At 39.3% G+C, this 20017-nt stretch overlaps 1 protein-coding gene across 1 annotated transcript in view; it reads right to left on the bottom strand.

Moving 5' to 3' along the window:
• Positions 1-273: 273 nt before the first annotated feature.
• smc3 (structural maintenance of chromosomes 3) overlaps positions 274-20017 on the bottom strand; it is a 30192-nt gene continuing 10448 nt past the window's right edge. Inside the window, exons 16-29 of the mRNA XM_032529866.1 lie at positions 18534-18694; positions 18141-18282; positions 17490-17640; positions 17153-17305; positions 14712-14863; positions 14379-14537; positions 12609-12716; positions 12160-12268; positions 10960-11207; positions 6843-7055; positions 5433-5624; positions 4678-4855; positions 3446-3552; positions 274-1461 (exon numbers count right to left, since the gene is read on the bottom strand). Of these exons, the coding sequence (XP_032385757.1) occupies positions 1390-1461; positions 3446-3552; positions 4678-4855; positions 5433-5624; positions 6843-7055; positions 10960-11207; positions 12160-12268; positions 12609-12716; positions 14379-14537; positions 14712-14863; positions 17153-17305; positions 17490-17640; positions 18141-18282; positions 18534-18694 (2145 nt within the window). The 3' untranslated portion in view covers positions 274-1389. The remainder of the gene's footprint in view (positions 1462-3445; positions 3553-4677; positions 4856-5432; positions 5625-6842; positions 7056-10959; positions 11208-12159; positions 12269-12608; positions 12717-14378; positions 14538-14711; positions 14864-17152; positions 17306-17489; positions 17641-18140; positions 18283-18533; positions 18695-20017) is intronic.

Raw genomic sequence — 20017 nt, forward strand, 5'->3', positions numbered from 1 at the left:
AATAGGATCAATTTGGAACAGATTTGCTAAGCAAGAATTAAAAAGCAAAAAGGTTCTAGAAACAAAATTTTAAAAAGTTCAGACCTTTCCTCTGTGTAAATACTGCTTTGTCAGGTATCAGTGGCACAGCACCACCTAGAGGTCTCATCAAGTGGGTTGCAACAATAACTGTGTCATACAGTTTATATTTTAAATCTTTTATTATTTTTGTATGTTTTCTAATTACATTAAACAAACCAAAACATTTAAAAAGCCGATTTTGAAACTAGGTGCAACACATGAGGAGTTTAATGCCAAACAATATATCCAGTTAGGAAATAAAGAAATGATAAATTACAACTTGGCATTCCAGAAAAAAACTTCTACTGAAGTAATTTCAGGACCAGACAAGATATGGTTATCCATCTCTTAATCCTTTCTTCTTTTTGAAATATCGACTGATGAAATGCGGGAACTGTGCTGATTTCCACAATGGATGTGTGTTTGGAATTAAACGTTCATATATTTAAGTGACCTAAAAACAGGAAATTACACAATACAGTAACAAAAAAAGCCACAAGGCGTTAAACATTTTGAGCCATGTGGCTGGTTATAACAATACAAGTTAGAATGGTTTCATGGGTATAAAGAGTATACATTACAGAAACCTCGGAGTGAACCAAAACTCTTTCCCCAAGGGTGGCAACATAAACAAAAATCCCGATCAGCTCGAGACCCTCCCATCTCCACTGAGCTTTAACAAAATTCATCTAAGACATATCAAAATTCTACTGTCTCAACTGTACACAAGATGACTAGCTTTCTGAAAAGGTCCTGAAGGTTTGTTACCTTTCAGAGCACATGTGGTACTTTGCATTTCAAATAACAGATTACCAAAATTAATCTTTGAACTGAATCGTTTGACAGAAAAATGTAACACAGTAACACAAAAGGTTGTGCTCGAGGACCTATTTAGACAAAATTAATTTCAGTGTAAAACAACTACACTTCTGTAAGTTGTCAGTGTGATCCAGTGTTGTTGATAAACACAGAGGCACAGCAATGCAAGTAAATGAGACAAAACAAATGTCCCCTGCACGCAGATTATTTTTAGCAAAACCTTTTCAGGAAATTTGTAGCTTCAGCCTGGAATGATGTCAAAGTTAACAGTAAATATCAGTTATTTCGAGCTGTTTTTTTTGGAGCATATCCAATTTAATCCACTGTTTGGAGATGGTCCGAGAAACATAAGACTTGCTGGATTGTTTATCTTTAACCGAGACTAAAATAGGTTAGTGGACTGAGCGAGAAAGCGATGTCTTTGGGCCCTGTTGTGGAAGTCTTCCAGCTAAACAGTGCACTGTAGAGGCAGAGGAGGGGGCAGGGAGGAGGATGAAGAGCTGAGAACTATCAACCATGGGTGGTGTCATCCTCCACAAAGTCTTTAGCCTGCTCCGCTGTGATCACATCAATGTGACTCACCTACACACACACACACACACACACACACACACACACACACACACACACACCACACACCACACAACACAACACACCACACACCACACCACACACAAACACACACACCCACAACACACACACACACACACACACACACACACACACACACACACACACACCACACACACACACACACACACACACACACACACACACACACACAACACACCACACACACACACACACCACACACACACACACACACACACCACACACACACACAACACACACACAATAAAATGCCGTCCATTTTAGCCACTATGACTAAGCGGTGATCATTTTTGTTATTAAGCCACAGGTGGCTCAGCAGAAAATCAATCTAGCCTGCAGGGACTAATTGTTAACAGTAAACACAGTGGACTGAAAGAAGAATCAGTAAGGACAACATTCGACCTCTTACACTGTAAAACTGTGCAGGTCTGTTCACTGGCAACCGTAATTTACAGAAAATATACTAACTTTGTGTGAGGATGCTGTTTATGTGATAACAGAAATATAAAAATGTTCTAAATTTTTTTTTTTAGGAATCTAGGATGACAAAATCATACACTGGCAGACATTTTAGTAAAACTTCCTCTTTTTTTCTTTTCTTTTTAAATTGAAAAGCTTGTTCCAATTTGGATGAGACAGTTATGCCAAGCAAACCTTACTCTGACTAAGCTGCTAGTTAACTCCACTTGTTTCCAACACTACTAAACTCTCACTGCCCACTTGACTCACCCATCACAGACACTACTGATCGGAGCCTTTTTATGAAGCATGTCATGATTATGTTTGTGTGTTTATGCTGATTCACGCATTAAAGTTTAATCTCAAAACAACTACAACTGCATGTTCAATCGTATCTTTAGAAACGTGGTAGGGCTTATGTCAGTTACGGACAGCTAATAGAACAATATGTTTTTTTAACAAAACTGGAGTTACAATGGCATAAAAGCATAAGCTGTACCAGGCTGTGGTTACACAGTCATGACAAACACTAATTCCTCACCTCAAAGATAAAACAAATACAGCATGGCATCAAGAAGTCCCCATGAATTCTCCTCCCTAATAATAAAGTTATCTTTCGCCCTTTGCATGCCCCAATTCACAGAAGCACTAATGGACAATAATTCAATGCATTGCTCGAGGGCACTTTGGCAACTTTGAAACTAGGTTCTTAACTGTAACCACGACACCCTGCTGGCCTGAAAGGTTAACAGTTTTGTACCGGACACATAACAACATTCTTCCCTACCATTACATGTTGCACTACGTACACATATCCTGAAGAGTTTTTCATGCTCAGTTAGATATGTTTTGCTTTATGTTGCTGCAGATGCACTGTTGAGCAGGTTCTCCTGAAGTTGTATTGCTAGAAATGTTGTGGCACTGTTAAAGCTATACTGCGTGGTTTCTGTTGCCCCCAGGAGGAATTCTAAGTAATGACAACAACACTGTCCACATGATACTAGGGCTGGGACCGTTGTTGTCACAAATCATTTGCGTTGACGCTTCACGTCAAAAAATATGTATGCAAGTATGAATTCCTCGCAACAACACGTTGAGAAATGACCAAATTTCTTTTATTGTTGGATTATTTGATACATCTGAGTTCATATGTTGCTAAAATTGATTGGATAAAAAAAAAGATGACTCTTCAGAAGAGGTAATTATCTTCACTCGAGCTTCTACGCGGGAAAGTCCCCGGACAACACAATCTTCTAACATAGCCATGATGAGAAACACAGAGTCTGTCGTGTAGAGCTGATAGTCTTAAATATCTTTGTAGCAACTAATTTTTTGCAATAGCTTGAATGTAACAAACATTGATTAATACCTAAAAGATATACACTAAAGCTTTAAGATCCTACACGTCTGCGAGAACCCCTCTTCAGAAAAAATTTAAACTTGAATGATCCTTGTAGACAACTGAGCCAATCCTGCCCTTTAGCAGAAAACTCACCTTGTTTCTGAACTTGACACCGTAGAACTTGTCTGCAGACTCGAGCAGCTCAGGCCTGAAGGTCGTGGTGATGAACTGGGCGTGGCCTGCCAGCTCAACGATCATGTCTGAAATTGATGTGAAACACAAAGAGAAAAGAAATTTTTTGCTTACTAACATTTTACTGTTTGATTGGGGTATGGACTGTCTGAAACAGTACAGAAAAGGGGTGTAACGGTACAGAGAAGTCACGGTTGGTTGAAACCCTGGTTCAGGTGTCATGTTTCTGTACAGCGAGAAACCCAAAGGATACGATTCTTTTATGTGTTTTACAGACGCCAGTGCATGTGTAAAAGACAGACAAAATCATCTTGCTGGGGACTGGGCATTTTGCCCACTGGCAACTTTAAAAAAAACTATTTTCATTATTAAAATAAGGAATATTTTCAAAAACCTCCTTCTTACACTGTATGTATAGTAAACAAACCCCTTTCCCAAAACACAAGAGGCTCACAATAGGCTAGAAAACTAAAAGCCTTTGTTATGCTATGCAACTAAAAACAGAAAATAATAAATATAAAACTTGTGTATTAGGAGGTGTGTTTAATTAGTGTGTTATGAAATGTGACTATGAATGTGTGTAGGCATGTTGGATGTTTTTCCATCATATGTATGACATTCACTTAATTCTCTCTCTACATATATTTAAAACTAGAGACAGTATATAAAAAAAAGGGACAATACAGGGACGCCGCAGACTTCCACAGAGACCAGTGAAGGATATTAGAACCACATCTCCGGTGATGGCTGAGCGTTACTGCGCAGCTTCCAACTGAGCTTGAAGACTTAGATGTGACGTGAGCAACTTGTCTGAAAGCTGTAAGTCTTCTGGGAGCTGTGCCAAGAGAAATCTCAACCATTTCAAATCTTGCAGAGACTGCCTGCCATCTTACCCTGTACTGCTCGGTAATTCCTCTACTATAGTAAGACAATCGTTAGCCTATTTCTACCAAAATGTCTGCTACGGAGCTATAATGTGAGATACAAGGCAATGGAACCTTTTATACATTGGTGTCTTTCTTTAGAAAGAAACAACAAACAAATAGAGTCTTTGAAACACTTCAGATGTAAAGTTATTCTAAGTCAAAGTGACGCCAAAATGAACGGCAGTCAATGGGATGCTAACGGCGGGTGATGGCTTGATAGCATCAAAAGGGGCTGGCTTACCCCCTTGATTTAAACTAGCACCTTACCTGAGACAGCCTTCCTGTGCTGGGCATCGAGGGCTTGGTCAATCTCATCAAACAGGTAGAAAGGAGCGGGGTCACACTTTTGGATGGCAAATATCAGCGCCAGAGCCACCAGAGACTTCTGACCTCCTGACAGCTGCTGCATCTCTCTCATCTCACCCTGCTTCCCTGTGAACGACACCTACACGGGACAAGGGAGGATGGTTGTTAGACACGAGGCAGCAACATGCAGAGAGATTTGTTTTATTTACTTAAGGGTTTTATTATTATTAGATTCTGGTTCGGATGATCAAATAGATGAACAGAATGCTTCAGTGCTATAGATTTAATAATAGCATACATTTAGAGTGAAGAGAATCAGGTATTACTCATAGCATGAATAACTTCACCTTGGTCCTGCTTTGGACCTTAGTCCGAAAATACACATTCACATCTTTCCAGATAAAAACTCAAGGAAACTTTCATACTCTAGGACAATGTTATGCCCTTGCAATGCTTACCATAGCTTAGTCTACATATTCTTACCATTTTACATTACATAACTGCCTCACATTAACAGAAAATACAGAAAATACACCTTTAAATAAGTTTAAAAACTATATCAAAGAGATAGTCATATCAAGTACCTTTGACTCTAATTTTTTTTTTTAAATTAATAAATAATACTTTGTAAGAAATTACTGTACATGTTGAATTACTGTTATAAAAGGGAAATCACTCTCAGTCAAAAGGGATAAAATGGATAAAAAGACGCTAACCCTGATGCCGACTCCAGTGAACTGGTCCACTGAAGGAACGCTGCTCTGTGAACCTGAGCCCCTCTCACTGTCTGCACCCCCCTCTCCTTCATCTTGAGACTGGCTGCCCTCAGCATCACCTTTCTTCATCACCAACGTAGCTTTGCCACCTGGCACCAGCTTCTGGAAAACCTCACTGAAGTTTTTTGACACCTGAGGGAAAGAAAACATGCCAAGAAGAGGACCAAAGTGAGTATTGTTCATGTTTGTCAGATTAGAAAATGTGCATCTAATGTGAGGTTGAAGCAAATAAATAAATAAATAAAATGTATAAAAATAATGAAAGTCTTTTGAACAAAAAGAAAAAAACACACAAAAAAAAGAAAGAAATCTGACTGTTGCCAACAGGGACGTTGTAGAGTGCCCTCTGGTGGACAAACTATGCAACGCCAACAATTATAACTTGGTTGACAGTCCGTTTTAATTTTATTTTGGCTGATCATTTTTTATGGGCCATTATTAATGGCGATACCAATAGTTTGGGAAATGCCTAATATTGACCGATAATATTGTTATCGGCCGATGTAAATTTCCATGCGTGATTTAAAAAAATATACACATAAATATAAGTTTAAATGAAATGTTTTGTCTGATATTTTTATTTTGTAGTCATTCCATGCTTAAGCCTTAAACATGCTTGTGAAAGTCACCTTCTCTCACAGTAGTCTTCCATGTCAGACCATCATGTTTAAAGGTGGAGAATTGGCTTCTTAGAACATGAAATATGGGGTGGTCAACTAATGTGATAAAGTAATGCCTTTAAGTGTTTTTTTTACTTCACACACACACACACACACCCACACACACACACACACACACACCCACACACACACCACACACACACACACCACACACACACACACCACACACACACACCACCACACACACACACCACACACACACACACCACACACACACACACACACACACCACACACACACACACACACACACACCACACACCACACACACACACACACACACACCCAATGGACCATTTTTATGGGGTTTTTCTGGCACTCTTGCCTAAAGTTGTTATTATTCCATCCTCTTTCAGTCACTCGGTTTTGTGAGACAGTAATTTTTAAATAAATAAAAAATTATTTGAATAAATAAATGTATATATATTATTTTATTATTATTTTTTAATAACCAATCATTATCTTTTTGAATTGTTCTAGAGAGAATTGCAATGCATCTAAGAATTGATTATTTCCCCACCCCTTATCTGTGGTTTCGCAAAACCCGGCTTGTCTCGTCGTGTTAACCAATGAGTACCCACTAGCTGACTGATATACTGTTTGACAGACTTTTGTCAATGGATGTATGCACCCACCTGGACACTTTGAACAGAGTCTGAGGTGCCACGTACCTGTTTGAAGGTGAGCTGGATGGCCTCATACTTGCGCAGTTCCAGAACGTTCATGAGCTCCATGATAGATTTGTGGCCACGATCCAACTCATCCTGACGCTTGATTAGCTTTTCCTTTTGCTCAGAGAAGTTGACAAACTGGTCCAGAGCTTTCTTGTTGACATGACTGTACTTCTTCAGCTCTGTGTTGCACTGCTCCAGTTTTCGGAACAACTGTTGGAGAGGAAAAAGGAAAGATTGAATCATTATTAACTTTAAGATAAATCACTTCTTTTCATAGCCTTTTCTGTAATGTGACTTTGAAGTAATAATATTAAGCTTTGAAGTAATAATAATAGTTTTTTTTTGTTTATTCCATTCTTGTCCATATTAGTCACTGTTTTTTTGGTTGCTCTACATCATTTGTCCCTTTTTATTATTTGCGGTAAAGATGTTTTAAATACAATATAAAAACACAAGATTAAGATTGTTAAATTGTTAAGATTGAAGATGAAGATTAAATTGAAAACAATTTAATGTTTTAAGATATATACATTGAGAGGCAGTGTAGGAAAAGTGCTTGCCTGTTTGAATTAAAAGATTCCCATCTATTGTTTTGAAAACTTTTAATTTCTAATTGTTGCTGTTATAACACCTACACTGCCAGCACATTTTGCAGGAATGATTTGATTATTTTTTTTTAACACCACCCCCCCCCCCCCCCCCCCCCCCCCCCCGAAATATGCAAGCAGAATTGCCAACAAACCTGGGTATCATCTTGACAGACACACGTTTTGCAAAGCTAGCCATGAGCTGTACTCTGCTAGTATTAAGATTGTGCACTTTTAAAGACTTTAAACAAGGACATAAATTCAGATCCAAGTATTCAAAAGTTTGCTGCCAGATTCTATTAATATCTGAAGATGACCTGATTAGGAAACCGCTTTGCCTGGCTCAAAAATGGCATGCACTCTACAATCTCTCAAACTATAAATGTATCCATCTGAATCACTAATGACCAAGGGAACACGAGCAAGTGCCATTATTACTTGGCCTTCTAATCCACTTCTGCAATCAATGGCACCATCTTGCCCCTGAGCACTCCGTGTCCTGTGGAGAGCAATTAACCATGTGGAGTGTTTATTAGACAGTGTGAGGCTATTTTCAGCATTGTCAAGACGGGAAGATGACACACACATACACAGACAAATACACAGACACACAACGTACACACTCAGACATTTATTAAAGATGTAGCCAAGTTCACTCAACTCACAGTCTGTGCTCCCAGAAGCAGCTGGCTGAAAGAAAATCAGAGACCGAGCACTATCTAGTGTCTGAGTCACTGGTGAGTGGGTGGGATGTGATGGCCTTGGGTCTTATTCCTTATGAGATCTGACTCTATCCATGTGCGTATGCCAGCACACCAATAAGCTTGATACAGGAGTAGGATTAGATGCACAGAAAAACTCAATCTTCATAGTTATTGTTCGTGCTGCTGTTGTCATATCTTTAGTGTCGATGTGAAGTATTTGTACTATGTAAGCACTATTTTTTATAGCAACAACTGCTCAAGTGACTGTTATAAAAAAGCTCATAGCTCAGCGAGGAAAGACTGTGGGGACAATCAGACAGTCTTGCCTTGCAGTCTTCAGTACAAATTTCTCATTTTGTTACTTAAAATATTCACTTGATTTGTCTTAAGATTGCTAAAGCATCATTTATAACTTCAGCTAAACTGTGGAATGTATGTTGTTTTGCAAATGACTGTGGATTTCATTGCTTACAATGGAAAGGATACAGGCACCTGACTATTATTTTAAAGGTCCAATATGTAATATATTTACTGTAATAAATCCAAAAATTGTGTCATCAGATATTAAGGAAATATGTAATATATTTACTGTAATAAATCCAAAAATTGTGTCATCAAATATTAAGGAAACATGATAAATTCAACATACTATCTTTTCTGACAACAATGCTTATGCCAGTATTTTCTCCTTTTGAAATTTCTGTTCCGTGACGGAAATTCAAATTGTCCGTTTAAATTAGTTGTGTTTTTTGAAAATCACGATTATTTTGATCAATATTGTGATCAAGATTTGCTGATTAACCAAAACATATGTTATTGTCACATAGGCTATTTATAACTCCTTTCACATCCATATTATGCTACATTCTTATGTTGAAGTTGTATGTTATATAGACATACAGCTGCAACACATGTAAATGAAAATTAGCGTCAGCAGAGTTACACACGTTGTGTGTATGAAATGTCTGTATCGTCACTGCGCTGCATTTTTATGAACTATGATATTCTGGCCATGGGTCATATCTCTTGCCCAGGTCCAGCAGGCTGCGTCTCACACGCTATTACTGAAGTTAGTTGCATTCAATAACTTCTTCTGTGTTTTTCGCCGTGGCGGCCGCAATAGCAGTTACCAGCGGAAACACTGCTACAAAAACAGGTTTGCCTCTCCTGCTTAACAATATACAGCTGTTTCAATAACAATTAAAATTGTAGACAAATGTCAGAAGTTTGTACCGGTGCTGCTGTGTGGCGGTGCTGCGTGGAGAGTAAGAGGAGAGAGTAGAAGAGAGATCCAACACAGGCACGGCTTTACAGAAGAAATGGGTCATGTAACGCAAAATTAAACTATATCCATATAAACAACATTGCAGCGGATGCAAGGACATTAGGTGCACCGGTGCGACCTAGAGGAAAAATATTACTCGCGCCCTAGAGCCCTGTGAGCTAACAGACACTAACTAGCACTGGTCATTGCTGTTGTCTGAAAAACAACACAGACGGGACCAAATGTTGCGTTTACTAGTAAACTGGTAAACCTAGAGACCAACATATAACCGACTGCTATCTGTTGAATTTTCTACACGTTACTCTGTCCTCTGTGACTGACTACATCTAAAAACTGCTGCGAGGTGCAGGGAACAACTCTGACCGGCACATGATCAAACAATGGTTTACGGAGCAGTAGACTGGCTTTGCAAAAAAAAAAAAAAAAACTGAGCGTTCTACAAAAGGATGCATTTAAAAAAATAAATAAATCCCTCAATAACGCAAATTTGATCGTGGGAAGTCAAAATCGTAATTGTGATTAAAATTCAATTAATTGTGCAGCCCTAGTTGTTACCAACTGCCCAGTTTGACAGCCAGGCAGGGTTGCCAGATATACTTGTAAACACGTAAACCCAGTGCGTTACAGCTGTAACGTCCAGCCATAAAAGCGTCAAACCAATGAACAGGATCAAAGAAAACTCTACCCGACCTGAAAAAAAAAGGCATGCTTCGAACAGTTGCGTGACCAGAGAGGTTACAAACTCCAGGTAAATATTTGGGATATATCTGAGACATGGAGACAGCTCAGAGCCCAAAAGGATGCCAAGTTGGCTAATTTCCTCCTAAGGGTAAGCATTAGCTTCAGGCTAATTTATCACAGCTACAAGGGATGGGCATTTTATGCCACTTCAGCATTTGTGTACTCACATTAAATTATATAGCTAGAGTACCGGAGTTGGTTACTCGCAAAACGACTGTGACACACAGCAAAGTGATCCTGACTGGTCCTTGCTAATGCCCCCAGGCTGACCCAGCTAACTGCTAGCTAACGTTACCGGAGGACCAGGCAAGCGGGCCACGGCTGTTTACAACGTGAAGCCTGTTCAGCAGCTGTAGTAATTCTCTGCCTAGGAAGTATCTCTGTCTGTTGGATGGAGAGGATGGCGAGGCTGTTGTGTTTTTAGCGTCTCCTACCGTAATTCTAAGCCAAAAAAGTGTATCTGTCAGTTGGGTACAGGGCTCCACGTGAGCATGGGCTATTCAAAATAGCCAACATCTAAAGTTAGCTACTCCGCTGTGCTGTGGAGTAATGTCTGGCTATGTGAGACAAGCGTCTAGCAACATTGTTGCGGATGCTGCAGTCCCAGCCTGGCAACCTCCGTGAACTTCGAGTCTGGGGAGAAGGGGGCGGGGGAGACAACTCTCTCTAGAATTTTGAATCTGTACCGCAGTAACTATTTTAAACACTAGCTGTCAGTATTACATTTTGCACCTTTAAGATTGTGCAGTGTGTGTGTCTGTGTGTGTCTGTGTATATATATATATACACACACACACCTGCTTGAGCGTGAGGGTCTGGTACTTCTCAAAGGCCTCCTGAGGCAGCGAGCCAAGCTCTCTGATCTTCTTCATGCACTCCTCCTTCTTCTTGAGCAGCATGCCCTGTCTGTTAGTCATCTTTTCCAGCTCCTTGGTGTCGTGGTTGATGGCATCATTCTGCTCCTTCTCAATGTTCTTCCAGCGGTCCATGCTCTTTATGTGGTCCTTGATCTCCCCCTCCGTCTTGTCAACCAGAGAGTCCAGATCTGGGAAAGACATTGTAAGAGGCGGTAAGGTTGTGCAGTAATAGAGATGGTTTCATTCCAAATGAGACATAGGTACATAAACCCATGGCTCAGAAAATTATAAATACTGTCACAGGCTTCTAAAAGTTACTGAAATCAACTTTTCAAAAGTAGACTGCTGCATGAACTAAATACGTGGGTTTCATCTTCATTCAGTGGCCACAACTATTCCATTTGGCTTTACAAGCGTCATCAACAACCTGCTAACATGGAGGCTATTTCTCCCACCTTATTAAGAGAAACCCCATCTGTTTGTGGTAGCAACCCATTGGGGGGCAGTAAGGGTGCACAATTCAGGAAATGTCACGATTCAAATCGATTTTTTAGGCTCAAGATTTGATTCAAAATTAGAATATCAATTAAAAATAAAAACAATTCACATTATGTAAATGTAGTTACTTTTCCATTGTGATAGTATACACGCCATTACAAAATGAAAAACAAAAATATGAATCAATTTTGAATCTGTAGAGCTTGAATCGCAATACGAAGGTGAATCCATTTTTTGCAAACCCCCAGTTTCTGAATTTAGATGCCTCAGTTAAATCAACTTTTGGGCTCAATAGATATTAAATCAGTTAAGATTACTGATACCAGACAGTTGCGAAAATCTTTGTTAGCTTCTTCGAAATATACCTAACAATAGGGCTGTCAAGAAGTGACAAGAACTGCATTAAAAGGCTGCATAAATCAATTATACAATCCCAAAAAATAATCATATCTGTCACTTGATGCATCTTGATATCTTTTTTTCCACATTCTGGCATGTGTATGTGTGTGATGATCTGGATGAATTATCAGAAATTATACTTTAAGGGTCCTGAGGGAAACGTGTGTGCACTTTTTTAACTGCTTATCTAAACTTTAGGCTACTCTCAATGCCCCAGTATTGTGTCTTTGGTACAGTGAGTACCTTCTGATCGTGCCAAGGTCTCTTTGACACGTTTGTTGATGCCGTCCAGCTCAGACGTTGTTGCTGTGAGCACTGTGCCTCCCTCAGTCTCTCGAAGCTCATTTAGCTCCTGTGTTAATGCAAATTAGGTCACATCAAAAACAAAAGAGGGTCATACAAATTCAAACACTTCTGACTTGTTTGAATGAAAGCATTGAATCCAAGACTCTCCATTTTAAATCCGCACATTACATTTATTGAATCATCTAACAGCTGCAAAAAAATCCTTTGAACTTGTTGCTTCTGCACACAAGTTTAATTGGATTTAAGAATAACAAAAAAGAACCAAAGAGCACTTAACATAAATTTTACATTACCCTATGGAAAATTGATTCTGCATGCAGAGCCTTACTATAAGATGTATGACCAACATATGAATAATTTGAGGGAGTTTAAAAGGGACAGCATACCTGCTCTACTTGGTCAAGACGCTTTCGTAAGTTCTCGTTGAGATATGTTTCCACTCTGGTCATTATGCCCTCCAGCTTAATCCTCTCATTCAACAACTGTCTGTTGTCCTGTGGGTGGATAGAGAGAGATCAACATACAAAATACAAATGGTTACTCTTTGCCAAATGCAGAAAAAACAAGCCATATTATATTTTCAGTAACTCCATATGTAAACATTTTTAACTAGGTTTTATCTTGCTCTGTGTTTTAGGTGGAAGAAATCTGCCACATCGAATGTGCAATAAGAGAGCTAGCATTGTGACTGATGTCAAGTGAAATAACAATGCCTTTGATATCTTATACAGATTGCTATAATGTGACAACAAGATGCACTATTCACACAACACTGAATAAAGTGGTGGCTTAAAATTGTGTATAAGTAGTTATTTACGAACAGAGACACTCGTACATACACTGCCCCAAAATGGTAAACAAACACCTCTGTGTGTGCGTTCACTTAGGTCCAGGCAAGTGCCATATTAACAAGAACACAAAGTCAAACAAAGTCTTCTGTCGCAACCAATATAACTTGACAACCGCCAACACTGCAGAACCAAACATGAAAGGCTCCAGGTGGCGGGGGTGGAGTTGTTGAACAACGATAGCAAGAATGGCTGAGAGTTCATTGAGGTGGGAACTGAGCACAGCTGGCAGTGAAAGAGGAGGGGGCAACACTGGATCATAGGAAGAACCCACACACAGATGCTGCCTGCTACTCTTACCTCAGTCAAGGCAAGGCAACTTTATATGTATAGCACATTTCAGCAACAAGGCAATTCAAAGTGCTTTATATAAAACATTAAAGACCGGTAAAAACAATTAAGAAATTAAAAACAGATAAAATATACAACAATAAAAGTTACAGTGCAGTAAAAGAAATTAAACATTAATGAGCAGTTAAAAACAACTAAAACTATAAAAGCAGATAAGTCATAATTTTAACAATGCAACTTCAGTATAGGAACTCAACAATTATTATTATTAGAAAGGCAGCATCAAAAAGAAAGTCTTCAGTCTTGATTTAAAAGAACTGAGCGTAGTGGTGGACGTGTCAATTTCCCTGTACTAAATGAACCATTTTGTGGAGACCCATACTCTGTTGACCAATACGGTAGGCATTCAATACAGTCAGAACTATATTTTTTTACCATCTCATCCACCACGGGCCCCGCAGCATCATGTGACTTTGTACTCTGGTTACCCATAACCAAGTGTGGAATCACTTCTCTTTACACTACAATATAGTGGTCACTATGAGGCTTAGTTTAATTACGGCAAACTTTGCAAAATCCTGAACCAACTGAGCTCCAACTGTTTTTTGTAGATTTTACCATAAAATCTATGTCACACCAGTCCAGTCATTTGACTACACTAACAGGAGGCGGAGAGGGAGGGGGAACAGAAAAACAACAAAAATGTAGGTAACAGTTGATTCTCTGAACTACAAATAAGAAGGTGGAGGGGTGTGTATGCATCCACTAGTTTGTCTACACAGTGCTTTTCTAAAAAGGTTTCTGAACCAAATGATCTTTCAAATCCATGTCCCACATTATGGCTGAATTGTAGGTTATTGTTGCTCCACATAATTGAGATTACAGAGATTACTACATTCTAATATATCTGACTGCCTCGGTACAAAACAATTTTTAATTGTTTTCCTAATCCAAGACAAATCTATACCAGGGACAGAAATCCCTGTGAAAATGGTTATGTCCAATCCTCCTGCTGACCTGCTGGAGTTGACGGATCTCATCGTTGAGGTCATCGACACGCCTCTGGTCCTCCAGGCTGAGCTGAGAGAGCAGATCTGTGCCAAGCTCGGCCTTCAGTGACTCCCTGGTGGACTCCATCGCATGGAGGCTGGCCTCCAGACTCTGGAGACTGCGTTGCTGTAGAGGAAGGAACAGTCAGACATCAGTGGATAGCACATACAGACTGAGCTGGGAACAGGCCGAACCCGTCATAGAACAAGCAACGAAGAATATTCAACTTAGTGACCTTGAATTCTGGGCTGGTATATAAACTTAAATGATCATATAATGATAACATCAGTATATAACCACCTTGGGCATGAACGTCTTCTCTGACTGCTGCCTCTTCTCCTTCAACATCTTCATCTCTGACAGAATACTGTCCCTGGATGCCTTAAACTTCCTCTGTTGTGTCTCAATCTGCTGCATTTGATTCATCAGTTGGTCGATCTCATTGTTAATGCGTGGAAGCAAGGATTAAGGAAGTATCAGACAATGTTTATTATGGAAGAGCATTTTCATTTGCATTACCTTTTTTGCATTGCCTAAGAGTGCAAGTCAAGTCAATATTTTTTATACAGCCCTTTTTATATAGCGGACAAGGAGGTGGGGGGCACAAAAAAGATCAACATAATACAATTCCAGTATGAACAATCAAGATAACATTTTAAATTGTAAATATATATATGAAGAAGGGGTGCACATTCATGCATTTGCTTTTTGCAAGACACGCTGCTGAAACACTAAATACTGTCCATCCACTCAGCATAGAGTAGGACAAAAAGCATTATCCACAATTAACCAAAAACAGAAGCATCAGAACATAAAAATAATGTCACAGGACAGCTAGTAGCATTTTTAGTGCAACAGAGTGCTTCAATAAGGTGATTGGCCTTCCAAGGCAAGACTCTGTCATCATCAATATTAAGGCAGAGGATTAAGGAGGACGTCACATCATTAATCTAATTTAACAGACAGGCTTATTGATCGTCCAGGACTACAACACTCTTATGGGCTTTTGAGGTTGAAGAGGACTCAATAAACACTGAAACCAATCAATCTAATTTAAAAAGAGCCACTGGAATTCAGCGTACAGACTGTCCTGCCATTGACCAGAGCAGATGGAAAAAATAGCTGGTTTAAGGCCATGGGATCTAAGTTTTAAAAGCTGACATCAGGTAACTGCCCTGAATTGAATTAAATAAAAAAACCATGTAAGTAAAAGAAACCTGCATTAACCTGTGATGACCATTCAATCTCTCATGAATAAAATACATATTTGACAAAACCTTGTTGGTATGAGTTGTAGCAGTTATAAGCAGTCACAACGCAAGAGCCCTACTGTGTGACCTCAATACTTTCACTGCAATGCAGTGCTGGTGGCAAAATGAAAACTCAAAATAGAAGGGATGTGTGAGGTGCATCAGCGTAACCTCATGCTTATCGACAGGGCAGAGGTGGAGAGTGAACAACAAGAGGCTTTTAAATAATTAAATTTTTCTCTGACTCATTGCTGCAGGACTGAAGGACTAGCATCATGTCATTCATCTTCCCTGCCTACGCACACATATATACACAATCACCAGGTGTACACATCAAACCACATACGCAGTCACACAGGTGTGCAAATACACATATAATCTACCTGGGCAGAAGTGTCCATATGCATAAACATACCATACATGCCAACCCAGATCCTCTCTGAGCCGCCTGTTTTGCCTTCATCAGCTGTCCAGAATTGAACCATACACTAATCCTTCATGACCTGCTTAGACCGTCTTATTGCAGCTGTGTAAGACTCCCGCTGAGGGAAGTAGCTACAAAACCCGGATGATTAATCTGCATTTAAAATTCAGGTTTAGTCATGCAACATTATCATATTATAATTAAGTGAAGACTGCACTCAAGGGTGTTATAACTTATTTCCATGGAGTTCAAAGACATGAGAATGGCTTCTATACACTGCACAGTGGTATATGATTTTTAAAGACATATTTTCGGTTTCCAACACACTCTGTAACAAAATATTGACTACATACAATGTTTCCTCCTCCATTTCTCCAAGGACGAGCGAAGAATGCCAATATCACACAAGTGCCTACAGTGTCACACTTACTGCTGTCTTTCAGTGTATTCCAGACAACAGCCTTGCATTGTCTGCTGTCTTTAAAATATATATTTAAATACATAATTGTATGCAAATTGAAAAATATGTCAACTTGTGTCAAACTAATTTGGAAAAAAACTACTTTCAACTGAAACTCATCATTTAACATTTCGGAAAAAAGGCCATTCTAGTGTGAAAACTGAAACACTTTCGTTAAGATGATAAGAAGATAAGAAACTGACTAACTGTATTCAATTTCTATAAATGTAACAATATTTCAAATTGGATGGAGTCCTCAATAATGTAGAATAATTAATTTTCAAAAATGTCATGTACTCCTTCAACTACTTCCGGTTTACCCCATGGAATGAACACTGTAAAAAATATTTATTGGCATTCATTTGTGAACCAACCCATTTTGTATAATCAATACATCTCAATGCCAGCCAACAGAAAGAGAACTTTCTAATCTTCATTGAAACGCCAACAGATTTCCATTGTAAGCAATACTGCAACTGCAGCACTGCTAGCCATGTGGGGACTTTTAAAAACTCTAACACAAATGTGCCTGACTTCAGAGTGCACAGTTTTTCTGTGGGCATTGATGATGTAATATTATATTTATGAGATATAATTGAAAGGATATGTTCAATGTTCCTGCGCAGGTTCTCATTGAGCTTGGCCTCCAGCTCACCCAGCTCCTCCTCAGCCTTCCTCATGTCTTTCTGCAGCTCCAGGCGAGATTTTCTGGTATCGTAGTAGCCTCCTGTCAGGGCTCCACGGTGGCTTACCTGGTCACCTAGAAGGTCACAACACAATATTCTGAATATAAGAGATATAAGGTTTCTACAGTACTAGAAACGACATATAGCCCTTCTAAAAAATTTTTTTTTAAAAAGTATGCTACATAAAAAGCTCAGCCACACTGCACTACTGCTTGTGGTAGTGGTATATGCTACACTTTGTATCTCGGGTCAGCTTACCCTCCAAAGTTATACAGTCCATGGTGAAAGCTCTGGCCAGCTGGGTGGAAACTTCCATGCTGCGACAAATCAGGGTCTTCCCAAACACGTGCTTGAAGGCCTTGTCAAAGTTGGTGCTGTAGCGTAGCTTGCTGATCATGGGGATAGCATCCTTGTGGGGCAGAAACATATTGGTATGCACTCAGTGGCAAATACTAAACACCTCATAATCAAACAAGAACTGTATGTCGTAGAATGGATAGCCTATGTCGAAGGCGGGTCATTTCAGGGATAGTTGCGGTGCGAATGGAAAAGCCTCACTTTCCGCTTTCTTTGAGTTAACTTCAAACTCTGGTTGCATCAAGCAACATTAACTGAAACCTCAGAGCAACGTTACAGGCAACATTTTATTTTTATGTAGAATTTTCTTTTGCAGGGTGCAAATGTTCCACCTAAACAAGTTCCTTTCCCCAGAATATTTGGCAGAGACACCATCACTGCGGCCAGAGCCTAGCACCGCTCAAGACAATTGTAATTTGGTTTAAATAAATGCAAATAACCCGTTTTTTCCTGGAATGTTGTGTGGACTAGCCAAACCTTCCTCTGCAGCGCTGTGGAGAGGTCTGTCAATGAAAGACTACAGTTCCATGTTCAAAATAACATGTTCCTTACATTGGTCTCTGGGTAGGCGGTGTCCCTGACATCCAGCTTGGTCAGTGGTAGGAATGTGACTTCTCCAGGCAGGTTCATTTTGTTGAACTCCATTAGTATTTTGGTGCTGACCTCATCAGTCTCCACAATGTGATAAAACAGTCTGGGGGGGGGGGAACATGACAGCAGGTAGGCAGAAATAGAGTAACGACAAGGAAAAATAAAATACAGACATTTGCCATATTGTAACTTTAACTACAAATCAACCAACAAATATGTGTATATCTACGGAAGCATTAAAATATATAGCCTACAACAGCTGCTTCCATAATAAGTATACCTGGTTTGATAGTGACATTTTCATTGAAAACAACACAAGGAGCTAGTAATGAAAATTAAAAATGCAGGCCCCACCTGGTACCAGCAGTCACCTCCACACAGGTGTAAAAGGCAGGCTCACACTCAAAGTTATTCATGACAATGCCATGGTAACCATTGATGACATGTTGGTTGATGCCCTTCCGACGAAAATGCTCAAGGACTTTGTTGATGCTGTCAATGCCATTGAGAATAGCCTGGTAGGCCACAAGAGAAAGAAGAGGAATAATGAGTCTCACCTCAATTGAAAAAAGATTGAATTTGATCCAAAAATCAATTGTTTAAAACTTCAGATTGGAAAATAACATTCACTACAATATAAAACAATTAAAACAGCATAAAAACATACCAAATCGGTATTTTAATGTTCTCATAATAACTTAATTGTTTTGTTTGTTTTTTATATCACAAAAAGCAGCCATGATCTCTTCTCTATAAGTAGAATATTATTACAGAGGGATTTCTTTAAAGATTAAATACTATGCTTTTAAATGAAGAAAATCTATTTAACAAATATATATATATAAAAAATATATTGTCGATCAAATTTGTGTGGTATAAACAAAACAGGAAGAGAACTTTTAATTTAGTTAAAACTGTGCTGCACTATGAATATAAAAAGGTGGGAGAGAATAGGGTCCATCCTATTCGCTTTTGCCTGTCCTGAAGACAGGTTGAGTCAGCCGGGACCAATGAAAGAAAAACAAACGCTGAACATTTGTCCATGAAGCCACAAAAAGCCTTCTTTCATCTTGGCAGACATTATTCAGAAGTGATATTTGATTCATTCCAGAAGAAATGACTGGCGATTATCGGCTGAGGCAGTATAAAGTGAGTCATATGTAAATTTAGCTAGCTATGATAAGGTGCCAGTAGCGAGGCAGATTAATGATTCTAATCGATATACCTATCCTGAAAACTAGCTGAGTCACAAAGTGAGTCCTTCACAGCTTTCAGCTGACCTCATTTAGAGAAAGGCACTTTTTCGTTTGGAGTTTGATTTATCTTCACTTGCCCATTCACTTACTCACGCAGTACTCCAGCAAGTAAGTGCATGAGGGAAGGTTTAAAATGTGTCTACCTCTGGTTAGTCTATATCCTTGACTTTCCACTTCTGGGATTTCCCTGTTGCTGCCAGACTAAATCGCCAGATTTGATTCATTTAGGCCGGAGATCCGTTGCCTTGGGCTTCTCTGTTGTGTTGGCATTTTAAACTACTCTTTATGAGAACGTACACATGTTCCACCAAAACAAATTCCTTCCGAGCCTATTTTGCCATGGCACCGCAGCATTTTTCCTGTGCTTAGCACCGCCCAGTACGATAGTGATTGGTTTTAAAAAATGCCATTAAACAAGAGCACGTTTCCCCCCCATCCCCAAATGCTATGTGGCGTGTCATCCGGAAAAAATGCAGGCAAGTGTGTGCTTGAGCGTGCAAGTAAAACGATTAGTGTGGTACCATGAATTTGTTCACTGTTGAGACGGAACCGTAAGGTATCCTGTAGCTGCGTTATGCAAGT

Source organism: Etheostoma spectabile, chromosome 2 (assembly GCF_008692095.1).
Source record: "Etheostoma spectabile isolate EspeVRDwgs_2016 chromosome 2, UIUC_Espe_1.0, whole genome shotgun sequence".
Taxonomy (NCBI): domain Eukaryota; kingdom Metazoa; phylum Chordata; class Actinopteri; order Perciformes; family Percidae; genus Etheostoma; species Etheostoma spectabile.